This window comes from Anolis sagrei, chromosome 5 (assembly GCF_037176765.1).
Source record: "Anolis sagrei isolate rAnoSag1 chromosome 5, rAnoSag1.mat, whole genome shotgun sequence".
Lineage (NCBI taxonomy): Eukaryota > Metazoa > Chordata > Lepidosauria > Squamata > Dactyloidae > Anolis > Anolis sagrei.
In genome coordinates this window covers 29,107,862-29,125,869 of record NC_090025.1, presented here as the reverse complement: position 1 = coordinate 29,125,869, position 18,008 = coordinate 29,107,862, and the positions used below count along the sequence as shown (strand labels likewise).

Here is an 18,008-nt window from a genome sequence, read left to right as displayed (position 1 = left end):
GCGGAAAGTACTTCATCAGTGTCACAGATGGATGGTGAAGCGATAGCTCCCCTGGTGGCCAGAAGTTGGAATGTTAAATGGCCTCTGACTATCTGTCTATATGTGTTGTGTGTCTTTGGCATTGAATGTTTGCCATGTATGTGTACATTGTAATCTGCCCTGAGTCTCCTGCGGGGTGAGAAGGGCAGAATATAAGTACTGTAAAGAATCAAATATAATAAATAAATATTTTCTGTTGTAACTTCGAAAACAGATTAATGTTTGAAGAATGTACACTCAAGTATAAGCCTAGTTTTTCATCACTTTCTTTAGGCTGAAAAAGCCCCCTTCAGCTTATACTCAAGGTTATTTATTATTTTACTCTGTTGTTGTTATTATTATTATTATTATTATTACATTTATTATTTTACTTTTATTACTATTGTTATTTTTACATTTTCATTATTTTACACGATTATTATTGTTATTACATTTATTATTTTACTCTGTTATTATTTGAAGGATATGTAAGCACATTTACATTGAAGAAGTTGGAATAATGGTTTAATCAGAGTTGGACAGTCTTATCTTAAATTAGAGTTCTATGTAAAGATTCAAAAATTAGGTGGTAAAATTAGGTGCCTTGGCTTATATTTGAGTCGACTTGTACTCAAGTATATACAGTACTTTACTGAGAATGAGCTTATATCTGATTATCTATAGCATGCCCAATTTATTTTCTTTTTCCTGAAGAAAGTTGGGATGTGCTTTCTATTATGGGAATCTGTAATCTCATCCATGTTCCAAAATTAGATTCACAACCATTACAGAATATTTAAATAGTCAAACAAAAATGTATGAATTTTCCATGAACCATAGCTGACTCATTTTGCTAGAGCCCCAACTCAACTGAAAGTCACCACAGCTGTCTTCCCAATACTTATCAAGCTTCCAGCCTAATGATACATTATGATATAGATAGGGGAAAAAAGAAAGTGAGAGATGTTATTATTAAATGAACTACTCAAAGACACTGTCAGGTTAAGCAGAGCAACATAATTTGGGCCAGTTTTCTTTTCTTTCTAAACATCAGTAAAAATATTTCCAAATAGGTTTTTATTAATTTTGAACGAGGACCATACATTTTGTTAAGGAGCCAAAAAAGCTTTCCTCTCTCTATATAGCTTCCAATTGATAAATGGCCATCACATTTTAATTTAAGTTTTTAGAAATGGATGAGAAAAACAATAGCAATATCCATATCCAAATTAAATAGACCATTTTAAAAACAGAACAAAAAATAATTTGTGTCATTCCATAATAGTGTCATTCCAAAAACACTATCGATATGGAAAACTAGAATCTAAAAATGGCTAGGGTTCTTAAGCTGCCAGTGTCCCTCCAGGTAAATGCAAAGCCCCAATGGAAGGAATGAACCTTGCATCAGGTGAGTGTCTGTGATTATATGAAAGCGATTATTAGAGAAGTACAAGCCCCATTTGAGGTGGCTGGAAGCCCCAGCGGTTGTGGTACTCACGTTGGCATTGGCCCCATGAATGGCGAACCCAGCCCCAGCAGCAATCGACTCTGCCTCCATATCGGCACAATCCTGTCGTGGAAAGAATCTGTCTGGGCCACCTACACCACCATCAAAAAAGAAATTTGAAACAGAGTAAAAACCATGTCATGGATTATGCTGGCCTTCTTTGATTATTCTGCATTCTGGACGATATGGCTTTCCAATTCTTTTGTCAGAAATAATAATGAGAAATATTTTCAGTAGATCAACTTCAACAATTAACTAGTCCATACATATTTTGATTCTAAGACCAAATGTGACGGTGCGTGTGGCGCCACATATATTTAGGACTGTTAGTTGCAGGATTTTAAACTGCCATTTTATTTCTGTCTACCTTGTACATGTATAGTTAAATTTCATTGGTTACTATAGCTGTCAATTTATTGTTGTTGTGCACCAATTGGTTTGTTTCCCCAGTTCAGTTGTTTAGGCTCCGCCCCTTCCAAGGGAGAAAGGGAAGGTTTCTCCCTCACCTTTTTTACCTCAGAAAAAGACTCATTGGATGGACGTGTCCAAAAGCTTGGCCCAAAGCCCCTGGTCAAGGCATTTTTTACTACCAGTTCTTAGGTTTTGACCCCTGAGTCTTATTCTTTATGTTCAGACCTCCTGAACGAAATTGTGAAGACCTCAGGCGCCTTCATTCCAGTTCTTTGGCACCATAGGAAGGTCTTGTCCTTCAATTTAGGCCACTGAACTGGGGTTGTGGTTTGCTCCGGCATCCATAGCCATTGAGAGAGAGGGAACAGGAAAAGCTTCTCAGCTTATTACTCCTGGGACCCTGGACTTATAGAGTTTATAAAGTGTTTTTCCCCTGTTAAAACATAAAGTTTGTGCCTAAGAAAGAAAACTAATTATCAACAAATAAACACCATTTCGAGTCACTTGCTGTGTTCTGGTCCTTGGGAGTTCCAGTTTCCCTAAAGGAGGGCAAGAAGCAATCCCCTGGGGAAGCAGTCACGTCCATGCCTCTTTCTCTATAGCCCCAGGCACGACAGCACACCAAACATATTAAAAATACAATATGTTATGAAACCTTATCACACCTCATGTTCAGGTGCAAAGGACTTTACCAGAAAGAACATTGCTACAAAGTTTGCATATGCTCTATGAGGGGAAATTAATTCTATGTTCTTACCCTCTAGGGAGGTATAGGAGAGCACATTTAACTCAAACTGTATTGGGGGGGGGGGGCTGTTGTGGGAGGCATGGATTTCTAAAATTCTCAAAGTAATGTAACTCCCACTCTGGCAAGTAACTCCTAGTCTTTATTTACTCATTTATTTTTAATGCTCACCCTGCCTTTTAGAGCAAGGCATGATGAGGTGAGTAAAAATAGTTTGTTTAAACTTTGCATGAAGTTGTTTTAAAAATAAACAATAGTCATATAATTCAAGAATAGAATGAATGAGAGGTAAAACAGCATCAGATAAATTTTTACAACGGGAGACGGTAGTAAAGTGAACAAAAAGCTTGATGCAATTTTAAGAATGTATTTATGGTCTGCTAGCAAATGACAGGAAAAGCAGAGTTGTCAGTAAAGAGGATTCCTCCAGTGTTTAGGCTACAGTCATTCTATTCGCTATCAAAAATTGCTTGGCTTTCTGCATTATTCTTTCAAGATATAAACATATGACATGTCATATTGAGGAGGGGCAAACTTGTCTATCCAACAAAGGATCATTTCCTTGTCGTGGTGCTGGAGCTTGAGTGCCTTGACGATGCCATGAGCGAAACTGTAAAGGAATGCCCAAGACGGGAAGGTCATGGCAGAGAGGTCAGACTAAATACAATTCCTGGAGAAGGTAATGGCAATCCATCCCAGTATTCTTGCCGTGGAAACTAAATAGATCCATGAGGTCACGAAGAGTCAATAAACAAACTCAATAAACATACAACAACAAAAAACTTGTTTTCTAGTGGATTCAAATTGCAGGGAAAAAGGATTCCACCTAAACATTAGGAAGAACTTCCTAAGAGTAAAGGCTGTTTGGGTATGGAAATTGTGCACACCCTTTTTCAGTGAAAGGATCTAGTATGTACCAGTGAACACGAATTAATTTCAATAAATAGGGTATTCCATAATCTGTTTACATGATACATCAACCCATGTGGTAATAGATGCCTTGTTGTTGTTGTTGTTGATTCGTTCAGTCGTCTCCGACTCTTTGTGACCTCATGGACCAGCCCACGCCAGAGCTCCCTGTCGGCCGTCACCACCCCCAGCTCCTTCAAGGTCAGTCCAGTCACTTCAAGGATGCCATCCATCCATCTTGCCCTTGGTTGGCCCCTCTTCCTTTTACCTTCCACTTTCCCCAGCATAATTGTCTTCTCTAGGCTTTGCTGTCTCCTCATGATGTGGCCAAAGTACTTCAACTTTGTCTCTAGTATCCTTCCCTCCAATGAGCAGCCGGGCTTTATTTCCTGGAGGATGGACTGGTTGGATCTTCTCGCAGTCCAAGGCACTCTCAGAACTTTCCTCCAACACCACAGTTCGAAAGCATATATCTTCCTTCGCTCAGCCTTCCAAGGTCCAGCTCTCACATCCGTAGGTTACTACAGGGAATACCATGGCTTTGACTAGGCGGATCTTTGTTGCCAGTGTGATGTCTCTACTTTTTACTATTTTATCGAGATTGGACATTGCTCTCCTCCCAAGAAGTAAGCGTCTTCTGATTTCCTGGCCACAGTCTGCATCTGCAGTAATCTTTGCACCTAGAAATACAAAGTCTGTCACGGCCTCCACATTTTCTCCCTCTATTTCCCAGTTGTCAATCATTCTTGTTGCCATGATCTTGGTTTTTTTTATTTTTAGCTGCAACCCAGCTTTTGCGCTTTCTTCTTTCACCTTGATTAGAAGGCTCCTCAGCTCCTCCTCACTTTCGGCCATCAGAGTGGTGTCATCTGCATATCTGAGGTTGTTAATGTTTCTTCCTAGATGCCTAGCATATCAATGTTTCTTCAGCATTTCCCACTGATTTGGTTACTGATATGCCCAAGTTACTTGGTACACCTTCCAGTGGTGCATATTTTTCAGTGTTCTCTTGTTCTTGTAGATATGAGTTTGAGTAGCATGTGGTCTATTAAGATTGTTAGATCCCTTTTCCATGTACTGTTGTCAAGCCAGATATCACCCAACCTATAGGAGCCCCCAGTGGCACAATTGGTTAAACCCTTGTGTTTGCAGGATTGAAGACCGACAGGTCAGAGATGTGAATCAGAGGAGAGTGCAGGTGAGCTCCCTCTGTCAGCTCAGGGACATGAGAGAAGCCTCCCACAAGAATGGTAAAACATCAAAACATCTGGGCATCCCCTGGGTAAAGTCCTTGCAGACTGCCAATTATCTCATACCAGAAGTGACTTGAAGTTTCTCAAGCCACTCCTGACACAGGAAAAAAAAACCCAACCTATATATGCACATTTCATTTCTTCTACCTAAGTGTAGTATCTTACATTCACAGACACTAATACCATATTTCAGAGAAAAGTAACATGCTAAACGGTATCTGAAAGCCCAGTCATTTCCTGCCCTGACAGATTTTGTCACCTCAAATGCAGGTGACAAATTCTCTCACCTTAATTTTCATTAGAGTAAACTAAACTATAACTTTGTCAAGTGCACCAAAAAAACAACAACCCTACAACCTCACGTATGTACTGTATATTAAATACCCTATTGAAAGTTTTCAGAGATTTAGTCACAAATCTACGTGCCAGCTAAGACTTTTTTCAGAAGCCATGATCTTGTGCTGAGCTTAATTATGTGACCAATGAGAGAGCATTTTTGGTGATAGTGTCCAAAAAGGGCTTACATCTGCAGTGGAAGATTCTTACTGATAGAACAATGAACTTCAAAATTTTAGTGTAGAGTGAAGACAAAGACACTAGCTCTGTAAAAGGGGCAAAGGCAGAGAAATAGGGACTGCAAACATTATCTTAGATCAGTAGTTCCCAACTTATGGTCTGTGGACCACCAGTGGTCTCCAAGAGGTAAAATATGGTCCGCAGCCTCACCGTTACTACACCATTGCAATGAGAGCGATCGGTCATGCAAAACCCTCATATAGTGCTGAGGCTTATTAAATATGATTCTCTGTGGGCGAGCAGATGGTAACGACTGGATGGCATATGTTCTGTATCAGAAACTAGAGCTGATGTGGTCTATCCAATGCAATTTTCTGAATCAGCACCCCAAATAACCAAACCAAATCTAAAGTTGACCAAAAACTGATTCGTTACCCCTTTGGTACTAATGTTGGAGAGTGGTCCCTGGTCAAAGTGGTCCCTGGTTATAAAAAAAAAAGGTCGGGAACTGCTATCTTTGATTGTAATGCATAATAAAACATAGTAACAAAACAGAGCACTGGCCAACACACATTTTGGCGCCAAATGTTAGCCTTGTTTCTGGGTATATTTGACCTCCTGATTCCAAAAATGGCCCAGTATTCCCCTATCAGCTCTAGTTTTTGAGATACAGAACATATGTCATCTACCAGTCATCATTTGATCACCCACAGAAAATCATGGTCACCATACATAAGAAATTAGAGCTGATGTGGTCTATTCTGAATCAGAACGACTGAATAACCTCAGGAACAGGCCTAAAAATCCAAACACCAAAAAATGTGTAATTTATAAATGTGTAATTTTTCTGAAATAATCAGACATCTGCACATGATAAATACCAATGGCTAAATAAATTGAGAAAAGTGGGGTAAAAGACTAAGCTTCAGTTTAAGACTCCACTCTCTCCTATGCTCTGCATGACCTGGTCCTAATTTGCATCAGTTTTTCATCACATTTTGACACATTATAACTATAGCAATTATACACACATTCCTGCTCATCTTCATTTTAACATTTCACATATCTTGGTTCATGTTTAAACTTGAGTTGCAGCCTTCTCTCAGTAGTTTCACTGACTCTTCGCTCAAGTTATCCACTTATGGCATATTCATTTTACAAGACAGGGTTTATACATTAAATAGGATTTTAAAAAATAAGCCCTCCAGCAGAATCATATGATGGTGAGGTAATACAGATTATTAGGAATATAACCCAGAAGGCGGGCAGTCATTACTACAATTGTCCCAACAATTCATGCAAATATAGAAACTCTTGTGTATACATGATATGTGCAGCAGCATCTGCCAAAAAATCAGGAACAGCAGACATAAATTAGATGGACACTGAAATGCACATTAGAAAGGGTATCCAGACACATGGATTGCATTACCTTCAACTGGAAGAGTTCTGTGTTAGTTTGGATACTGATATCATTCATATTTGCATGTATCCAACAAAATTAGTCACTGTTTTACTCATTACCTAGAGCAAGTCCATATTGGTTGGGAACTTGTGGGAATCATAGTTTAGTTTCACAAAATATCTTTCCCAAGCTCTGGCAGTTGCCTAAGGTGGAATCCCCTATTTACCTAACACAGTCGGGGATGGTTTAAGGATTGTCTATGATGTTGAGGCCTTCATTTTATAAGTCAAGGAGTGATAGGTCCAGACAACAATTTTATCACACATTTCCCCACATACTTCCAAATGATAGGTTACGGTAAAGGTTTTCCCCTGACATTAAGTCTAGTCATGTCCCACTCTGGGGGTTAGTGCTCATCTCCATTTCTAAGCCAAAGAGCCGGCACTGTTCGTAGAAACCTCAAAAGTCATGTGGCCAGCATGACTGCATGGAGTGGGGTTACCTTCCTGTCAGAGCACTACCTACTAATCTAATCACATTTGCATGTTTTCAAACTGCTAGGTTGGCAGAAGCTGGGGCTAACAGCAGGAGCTCACCCCGCTCCCCGGATTCGAACCTGTAACCTTTCAGTAAGCAAGTTCAGCCGCTCAGAAGTTTAATCCACTGTGCCACCAGCAGCTCCCTCCAAATGATATGTGGCAAAATTATTCCCACATCTTGAAAGAATAATGCAGAAAGCCAAGCAATTTTTGATAGAGAATACAATGACTGTAGCCTAAACACTGGAGGAATCCTCTTTACTGACAACTCTGCTTTTCCTGTCATCTGCTAGCAGACAATAAATGCATTCTTAAAATTGCATCAAGCTTTTTGTTCACTTTACTACCGTCTCCCGTTGTAAAAATTTTATCTGATGCTGTTTTACCTCTCATTTATTCTATTCTTGGATTATATGACTATTGTTTATTTTTAAAACAACTTCATGCAAAGTTTAAACAAACTATTTTTACTCACCTCATCATGCCTTGCTCTAAAAGGCAGGGTGAGCATTAAAAATAAATGAGTAAAGAAAGACTAGGAGTTACTTGCCAGAGTGGGAGTTACATTACTTTGAGAATTTTAGAAATCCATGCCTCCCACAACAGCCCCCCCCCCAATACAGTTTGAGTTAAATGTGCTCTCCTATACCTTCCTAGAGGGTAAGTCCACATGCCTTTTCTGGGGTCTCTAGGCCTATATTTATGCGTGTATGAATGTATGTATGTATTTCCCATCTTTGACCGGTCTTATGGTTGCTTGCAGAGGTTGAGATACACAGAGCTAAAAAAAAAAGTACACCATACAAAAGTTATATAAAGTGCAGCCAATTATGAAAGTCCCTTGTGCCTTTGACTGCTGATTATTCAGGAATAATCAGCCCTCAAAGGCTTACTGAAGCTAGCAATTGTGTCACCTGCCTACAGGAGGATAGCAAAGAGGATAGCAATCTACAGTAACTTCTCCAGGAGAAAAGTTGTTAGTTAAGCCTGAGAACAGCCAACAAGAAGACCTCTCCTGTGTTTTCACCAGATGTGCATGTGATGGCATTGGACCGGATAGGCGGGCTTTCCTAGAAGGTGGCTCATTGAGATATAGTAATCCTTCAAATAACTTCATCCCAAGTCTTGAATTGGGCTCAGAAACGACCGGCAGCCAGTGAATCTGTTGTTAGAAGGGAGTTACATCTCTTTGGACTAGCTGAACTTTCTAACACTCTCCAAAAGCAGCACCTACAAAGAGTATGTTGTTGTAACTGGAACAGGTGTAACTATGGTATGAAGTCATTAAGGCCAGCTACAACATCTAAACAGATACAACTAGTACACAACTATGCAAATGCACTATTATGCAGGTTCAAGCTTTCAGTTTCAGGACACAATCCTAGAGTTACACCTAAACTACACATCTGCATCTTCAGGGAAAGAGTAATCCTGCCCAACATAAACTGAATCTTGATTCCCTCATTTGCCTTTCAAAAGTATCTCTGCTTTCTCTGGGTTTATTTGCCTCTCATTCAGTCCATTGCAAATGATAGGTATGAACTGAGAAAGCGTCCCTATATTGAGAAGGCACAGAACTGAAAACTCTAGTCAACCTCATGCATTTCATGCAGACACTGAGTAGAATGGGGAACAAAACTGAACCATGAAGTTCCAAAAGGTGAACGGTCAAAGAGCCAAACAGGAGTCCCTCCACACTGTCTTCTAGGTTTTTCTCTCCAGAACGAATTAAGCCACTATAAAACTGCTTCCAAGTCATATCTCTGCAAGGTAGCCAATAAGGATACTATGTTATTAAAAAGCTGCTGAGAGGTCCAGCAAAATCAATAATAGGGACACATTGTCCAGTTCTCTATGTTGGTCATTCACCAAGATGGCCAAAGCTATCTCTGGCCTATAGGTAAGATTTAAATCAGACTGAAATGGATCTAGATGATCCTCCTCATCCATTAACACTTGGATCTGAGTGACCATCACGTGCTCCAATAGTTTGCCCAGAACTGAAATGCTGGAAACTGGCTGCAAGTTGTCCAAGACAGTGGGATATAAAGAGGATTTTTTTAGCAGTGGTCTTATAACTGACTCTTGTAGACTTGATGAAACTCTGTCTTATTTTGCAAAGCATAGACCACTCAACCAGTCCTCCTTTTTATTTTTAATAAAACAAAAAGAGCAGGAATCTAACACACATCTTCTAGCTCCATCTCTAAAAACCCTGTCCATAACCTTGAGCTGTACAAATGGGGACATAGCCATTATCACTGAACAAGGATTGACCAAAGTTACATCCTCTGGATATGTATGAAGTAGAATATACAAGTCAAGTATATACCAGTCAGGTTTTCAGAGTGCTGTTGAATGCTCTGTATTCTCCTCGCATAAGTGAGTGTGTAAAATATTGTTAACCATTCTGCTGGTCAGCTTTTCGCAGGCCATTGTTTGCTTGTATTATCACAGAATAATCCCTCAGAGAGAGAGCTTCTAGACAATGTTCAGTTGGACCTACTTAGAGTTTCTGCAAATGTTGCACTAACCACCCTCCCATTCACCACCTCTAATTACCTCAAATGCATGGCTATCAGGAGCTAGTTTGGCTCTATATACTGAGTGTTGACATGCTTAAGAGCCATTGAGTCCATTGCCCTGGTCACTCTCTATTCCAAAGGTCAGCCACAGCTTCAACAGAATCACCTGCCCAGGCAGTAGAAACATTCCCAGGACTATCAAGAAGCCATCCAGATTCAGAAGACAGATCCTGCCACTTACCCTGGGTTAATCATATTAGCCTGTGTGCATTGTATGGAACACACCAGGCTCACTGTATTATATGGCAGTGTACTGCATCTACACTGCTATGTAACCCAGAATATCAAGGCAGATAATCCACAATATCTGATTTGAACTGGGTTATCTGAGTCCACACCGCCATATAACCCAGTTCAAAGCAGATAATGTAGGATTTTATACAGCTGTGTGGAAGAGGCCTAAGTCTAGAAAAAATTATGCTGCAACTTCTTTTTTTCAGTTAATCTCAAAGGTGCTATAACATTCTTTTGCATGGAGTTGAAATGAAAGCTGCTTTTAAAGAGGCCCCAGAAGCTTCATATAGGTTCAGAAAATAAGAGACCAGAAGAGTTCTAATGGATTCTGGGAGTTGTAGTCCAAAAAAGTTATATTCCCAAGTCCAGAGTAGGCTGCCAGAACATGTTAACAATAATTCTGTAATAAATATTCTGGGTATATTGTTTCTAGCATTTTAGGCCTGATGCTAATGATCACTCATAAAGCTCAAAAATGCTAGAGATCAGGGTATACTAAATATCACCTGCAGCCATATGAACATGTCCGGGCTGTAAGATTAGCTACACCTTTATAACGGTTGGACAAGTAGCAGGGTCTTTTCTGTGATGGCTCAATCACATGCTTTCATCTACCCACATCCTACAGATTTATCTTCTGTAGGAACTTGCCGTTATTGTATGATGTGTTTCCTCTAGAACAGTGGTTCTCAACTTGTGGGTCCCCAGATGTTTTGGCCTTCAATTCCCAGAAATCACAACAGCTGTAAACTGGCTGAGATTGCTGGGAGCTGTAGGCCAAAATACCTGGGGACCCACAGGTTGAGAACCACTGCTCTTGAAGTTACCACAAAGTCACAATAGAGAACCTAGCAAATTCCTTTTTATTGTGTCAGGAGCGACTTGAGAAACTGCAAGTTGCTTCTGATGTGAGAGAATAGGCTGTCTGCAAGGATGTTGCCCAGGGGACGCCCGGATGTTTGATGTTTTATCACCCTTGTGGGAGGCTTCTCTCATGTCCCCATATGGAGAGCTGGAGCTGACAGGGGGAGTTTAACCCACTCTCCCCAGATACGAACCGCAGACCTGTTGGTCAGCAGTCCTACTGGGACAGGGGTTTAACCCATTGTACCACTGTGGGCTCCATATATTAGCAAATTCCTAAAAAGGAACCTGTCAAGGAATTTTAGGTCCTTCAAGGCAGAATTCACAATTATCCATGGTTTCCTGTTTTCACAATAATGTGGATTCAGATGTAATGCTGTATAGCCTACTCCCTGACTGCTTTTAAATGAATTGATACACTTTTTTTTCATTTTTTAAAAGAAGTATTCTATTGTTTCCATTAATTGTATTTTATATGTTACGGTTTTAAATGTTTACTCCACAAAACGCTTTGGGGAGGGTGCAAAAAAAGTATTCAAAAATTTATAAATCAATGTCACAGACATATAGTCACCAAACTGGCTTTTGCATGTTTGGTACTTCTGCTGCGAATCCAGTTTTTAGTTATCATGAAAACAGCATTAGCTCATTACACTGGCTTATGCCAAATTGCATGCGAGAAGAGTCTGCAACCCTTCACCATCTCCAGGTGTCTTTATATATTGCTTAAGAAACAGGCACCAGATCGGCCTGCAGACTTTTGTCATTTCCATTCAATACATGAAGCAAGACTTCCAGGTGTACATCCTTTCCATAGCTCGGGGGATAATAGAGCACACTGAACAGATTCCAGCTCTGGGTTTAATTGGCTTGACACCACCACTTTGCACTGCTTTGCAACTCTCATTGCTCACCAACAATTTCAAATGGAAATGGGCTTTATATGCAGGGCTAAAACAGCTGTGGCCTATATGATAAATCACACACAGAGATCATATATCCAAAGAAAGGTTAAGATAATCAGATGTATTCTGTGGGAGTGGAGACTGAGTAATAAAGTTAAAAAGAACTCTGGGTTGCCTAAACCTGTCAAAGCTTGCCTATTGTACCTCTTTGCACAACTCAAGTATGTTCAGATTATACAATACAACCTAGCTTTAAGTTTTCCTGGTTAATTACTATTTGAGATATGTATTTTATAGATACATAGCTTGGGGACCCAGCGGTGCTCAAGTTATTTGAGAAAGACATTGTTTGTTTTTTGAAGTTTGGTAATATCGGTTTGGTAATATTATTAGAAAAAGACAGTTTTTCCTTTAGTTTTTTTTATGACTGCTCCCAATATAAAATGCATAAGGATGTGGGTGAACTACAATTCCCAGAATCATGAGTCAATCCTTCCCAAACATTGCCATTATTCAAAGTTGCCATGTTGAATCTGTGTGCCAAGTGTGGTCCAGATCCGATATCAGCTGGATTCAGTGATATCTAGATAAGGGTGAACTACAACTCCCATATTCCTAGGGCAAACACCCCCAAACCCAGCCAGTAATCACAGTTGGCCATGTTGGTTCTGTATGCAATGTTTGGTCCAGATCCATCTTGGCTGGGCTCAGTGCTCTCAGGATAAGGGTGTCCTACAACTCCCAGATTCCCAGGGCAATCACACCCAAATCCTGCCAGTATGCACAGTTGGTCTCTGTGCCAAGTTTGGTCTACAGCTGTCATTGCCTAGTTTCACTGTGATCTCTGGATGTAGGCGAACTACAACTCCTATAAATCAAGGTCAATTCCTCCAAACCTGCTCATGGGGGTTCTGCATGCCAAATGTGGTCCAGGTTCATTATTGAAGGAGGTCAGAGTGCTCTGCCTTGATGCAGGGTGAACTACAACTTCCATCCTGTTGACTAAGTCCCCCAAACCCCTCCAAGTCTGTTCAGTTGTTGATCAATTCCTCTTTGTTTTCTGTGTGCCGAAGGAAAGGGTTAAGGGAGAGGCAGTGGGTGGGGTCATGCAAATTCCACACAAGGAACCCTGTGATGCCTGCCTGTGGTGGTGGAAACACATCAAATCTAGGATGAAATTATCCTTGAATGAAAGCATTCCTTGGGTGGTTAGTGTTTGGAGAGGTTAGTGTTTGGGCTACAAGTTCATGATGATTGTCATAACCTGCAATGTCAGTTGAGGGAGTGCCTTTGGGGGCTTCTCAGCACTTGGAACTGGAGCTTGTTTGTGGAGGTGGGAGGTTGTGGTGAACACCTCCACCACATAGACATCTGGGAAATAAGAGACTGCAAGGCTTATTTTTTTGATTGCTATTGACTGCATATTTTAAAAAGGGAATGGTATTTCCCTTATGGCAACATGCATATATACTACATATATGCATAGATACATACTCTATCTACCTATCCATCTCTTTATCTATGCCAGAGTGGTGCTATAATTGATACTGCAGTTATTCAGTTGTGACAATCCAAGTAATTTTGTAGGAATTCCACACAAAAGCCAGCATACAAACATCACAATAATAATTACATTTTATTCCTAAGCTCTTACTGTTTCCCTTTCGTGATGTGAAAATGGTAATGAAAGATAAATGGGTGCACTCAGTCTGGGCCACCAAAGGAGTACATTCCATGGAACACAGTCAGTTTCCAGAGAATATGATAATCTGCCATGCCTTCTGACCCCATAGACACAAATCACAGCCCTCTGTTTTTTTGGATTTCTGCCAGTTAATCAAGAACAACTGCTTCCAATTTATCTCATGCTCTTAATATTTCTAAAGCAGATTAGACTACAACCTGCTAAGCTATAATCATTCACTGAATAAAAGTAGCAACTGCTCTCTTGTAGTTGTTGATACTTTCATCAATCCAACATGATGGTTTAAATCAATAAACAAGTTACAGACTTGTATGCAGAAAGCCATAGATTCTGTCCAGAAAGGGCTAAGAAAGTATCCTATCAGTTATTAGCTATTGCTTTTCAGGGTAGATCAAGATTCCTTTAACACAGTCATAAAATCCAGAATATCAAGGCAGAAAATCCTACAATATCTGCTTTGAACTGGGTTATCTGAGTCCACACTGCCATATATTCCAGTTCAAAGCAGAAAACATGGAATTTTATTCAGCTGTGTGGAAGGGGCCCAAGTCACTGTTGAGATGGACCTAAAGTGATCCGATGCAGTAAAAGACATAGAATTAGGAATTTAATTGCATGCATATTTACATAACTGCAAGTTTCAGTTATTTTCAAGTAAATATACCTAGAATCCAGGCATAAAAGTTCTCAAGCATTGACCTCTAACTTATAAACAACCAGTTCCTATGGATGCACCCAGAGGGAGTGACTAAGTGGAAGTGAAACAGGGGCAAAATATGTGTTCAAGTTACCTGTCAAGTTATAGTGATGCAATGCATTTCATAGGGTTGTCGTATGCAAGGAACACTCCGGGGGGGGGGGGGGAGGAGTCATGAGGTAAAGTGTCAGAGTGGTCACCAAAGACCATCAGTAAACATAGAATTTTCTGTTGGTCATGGGGTTCTGTGTGGGAAGTTTGGCCTCATTCTATTGTTGGTAGAGTTCAGAATGCTCTTTGATTGTAGGTGAACTATAAATCCTAACAACTACAACTCCCAAATGTCAAGGTTTTCCCCAAATTCCACCAGTGTTCACATCTGGGCATACTGAAGACTTGTGCCAAGTTTGCTCCAGATCTATCATTGATCCATCATTGTATGAATCCACAGTGCTCTCTGGATGTAAGTGAACCACAATTCCAAAACTCAAGGTCAATGCCCACCAAACTCTTCCAGTATTTTCTGTTGGTCATGGGAGTTCTGTGTGCCAAGTCTAATTCAGTTCCATTGTTGATGGAGTTCAGAATGCTCTTTGATTGTAGGTAAACTACTAATCCCAGCAACTACAACTCCCAAATTACAAAATCAATCCCCTCCAACCTCACCAGTATTTAAATTTGGGCGTATCGGGTATTTGTGCCAAATTTTGTCCAGTGAAAGAAAATACATCCTGCATATCAGATATTTACATTACGATTCATAATAGTAGCAAAGTTACAGTTACGAAGTAGCAACAAAATAATTTTATGGTTGGGGGTCACCACAACATGAGGAACTGCATTAAGGAGTTGTGGCATTAGGAAGGTTTTGTTCCTTCCTCTGAAATGTAGTCTATAGCACTTGGTACTGGTTAGTAGTCTCCCATCCAAGCACCAACCAGGGTTGATCCTGCTTAGCTTCCAAGATCAGCAGGATCTGGTACCTTTGGGTATTTAGGCTTGGATTAGAGTGACTGCTACAAATGAAGAATGTTCTGATTCAGGTTTCCTCTGTTGTATACACCCTCGTTAGCCTTTGTAGCAGCTACTTTCTTTCAACCTCTGTTATCTTTTCTCCCCATCAAGCATACAGAGATGGTAGGACTCAACTACCTCATAGGACTGTTATAATCACATACATAAACAGCAATGTATACCTGCAGCATTTCAACAGAGTTGTTGTATTACCCTGCTGTAGCAAATATTAATGTGTCAACATTAAAAGCTAAAATGTTTATTAGAGCTGCGAGCCAATATGAAGCAGGAAAATTGCATTCAAAGTACCCCTGACCAGATGGCCATCCAGCCTCTGTTTAAAAGCCTCCAAAGAAGGAACCTACACCATGCTCAGGGGCGGAGAGTTCCACTGCTGAACAGCTCTCACAGTTAGGAAGTTCTTTCTAATGTTCAGGTGGAATCTCCTTTCCTGTACTTTGAAGCAGAAAACCAGTTTACTCCCTCCTCTCTCTGACTCCCGCTCACATATTTATACATGGCCCTCATCATGTCTCCTCTCAGCCTTCTCTTCTTCAGGCCTAGTTCTTTAAGCCTCACAGGGCTTGTTCTCCAGACCCTTGAATATTTTAGTCACCCTCCTCTGGAAACATCCACAAGCATGTGGGAAATTCAAATAAAAAGGAGGAAACCATGGAAATGAACAAAATCTGGCTATAATCAGGATGGTAAATAAAGAACAACACTCAAAACTGGGGAATTCCAGACAAGAAACAATCAGGGCCAGCTAATCAGGCAGGAAGCAGCCATGCCTTGAAGCTGCAAGGCTATTCAATGTTAATCAAGATGATGAAGTGCAACATCCACACTTGGCTCCAACAGACAAGAGTTCTTTCTCCCACCCTGGGCATTCCACAGATATAGTAACCCCACTTGCCTAGTTTCCAACAGACTTCACAACCTCTGAGGATGCCTGCCATGGATGTGGGTGAAACGTCAGGAGAGAATGCTTCTGGAACATGGCCATACAGCCCAGAAAACTCACAGCAACCCAGTGATTGTGGCCACAAAACACTTGTCTAAAAGTACTTTCAGGCATAGATGAAGCATCAATGAATTTCGTGTTTAGACTTGAGTCCCATCTCTAAGATATCTCAAGTACATATATAGCAATGCAGGTATTCTGAAATGTGAAGGGGGGAAAATCCAAGAGCCAAAACACTTATGTTCCCGAACATTTCAGATAAGGGATACTCAACCTGTAATGGTGAAAAACTGAGCAATATATGTATTCTATATATATATATATATAGAGAGAGAGAGAGAGAGAGAGAGAGAAAGTATAGTGACAGCTGTGATTTGGGTGATTCCAATTTCTTTATATATATAAAGTCCCATCTCCAAGATATGAGTCCCATCTCCAAGATATCTCCTTAAGTACATATATGGCAATGTATGTATTCTGAAATGTGAAGGGAAAAAGAATCCAAGAGCCAAAACATGCCTGTTTCCAAACATTTCAGATAAGGGATACTCAACCTGTAATGGTGAAAAACTGAGCAATATATATGAAAGAAATGAAGAAATGGGAATCACCTGAATCACAGCTGCCACTAGACTATTCCCAGACTCCACTTTCTTTGAGTCCTTTGCCCTCTGCAACTTTCTTCTCAGACTTACAGGTGCCTCCTTCTGCAGTCTCCACCACAGAGCTTGCTTTCAAGTCTGTGCGTAAAATACACAAGTGCATTTGGAGAGGTTTTGGTCCTATCTGAATTTCCATTTAGGGGGGAAAACACCACCTCGCTCAGGCAAAGGTTGTCAGGCGCACGTGAAGCCTTCTCCCCAAGCGGCTGGGTGTTTTGGAAAGGTTCCTTCTTGTCTCCCTTGACTTCCTTCTCCTCTTTCCTCCCAAACCCCACTTTTCGAGGGGAACAAAACTAGCCAAAGCCTTGGCTTACCTTCCGTCAAAGTCCGCTGAAGCTTCCAGGTAAAACCAGGACAGGAGGATGAACCTCCAGGAGAAATCCATGTCGGGAAGGAAGAAAAAGAAAGAGAGGTAAGAGGGGGAAAGAAGGAAGAGGAGGAGGAGGGTGGAAAAGGAGGGGAAAGAAGAGCCTTGGTGCGTCTCTCAGCCGCAGGTTGAAGGGGAAAGAAAGATGTAAGGAGGGAGGGAAAGGGCGAAGGATTCCTCCTCCTCCTCCTCCTCTTCCCTTGAGGCACTCCCAGCGCTGTAAACTGAACTGCGAGGGAGGCCCTTTGGGGCTGTTGCTAATCCTGGCTCCTGAGGGAGGGAAGAAAGAAAGAAAGCGAACAACAGGAGCAGCAGGAGAGGGAGAGAGAGAGAGAGAGAGCGCGTTCCTGCGTTTCCTTTCTTCCCTTCCCTTCCCTCACTCGCTCGCTCTTAGTTTCCCTGCTTCAATCTGGAGGGAAGGAGGTACCAGCGCCTGGCAGCCGGGAGAGGCGCCCAAGCCCTCGCCTTGCCCTCCGAAGGATTTCGCCCCAAACCGTTTCTCCACCTTCCTAAGGCCACGACCTTATGTTCCTCATGGTGACCTCCAACCCTAAAATCATTTTCCTTCCTACTTCGCAACTGTAATTTTGCTACTGTTATGAATCGCAATGTAAAGATCTGATATGCAAGATGTGTTTTCATTCCCTGGACCAAATTTGGCACAAATACCCGGTGTGCCCACATTTGAATACTAGTGGGGTGGGGGGG

At 41.0% G+C, this 18,008-nt stretch overlaps 1 protein-coding gene across 8 annotated transcripts in view; it reads right to left on the bottom strand.

The window, feature by feature from the left end:
* Window positions 1–17,780, bottom strand: part of NPNT (nephronectin) — a 72,994-nt gene extending 55,214 nt beyond the window's left edge. For 2 of the 8 annotated variants that reach the window (XM_060779131.2, XM_060779130.2), the window contains exons 1-2: window positions 17,248–17,777; window positions 1,517–1,617 (exon numbers count right to left, since the gene is read on the bottom strand). In XM_060779131.2, the coding sequence (XP_060635114.2) occupies window positions 1,517–1,617; window positions 17,248–17,318 (172 nt within the window). In that variant the 5' untranslated portion in view covers window positions 17,319–17,777. Of the gene's footprint in view, window positions 1–1,516; window positions 1,618–17,247 lie in introns of all 8 variants that reach the window. The other 6 variants (XM_060779132.2, XM_067468634.1, XM_060779128.2 and 3 more) reach the window with 5 other exon arrangements.
* Between the last annotated feature and the right edge of the window lie 228 nt (window positions 17,781–18,008).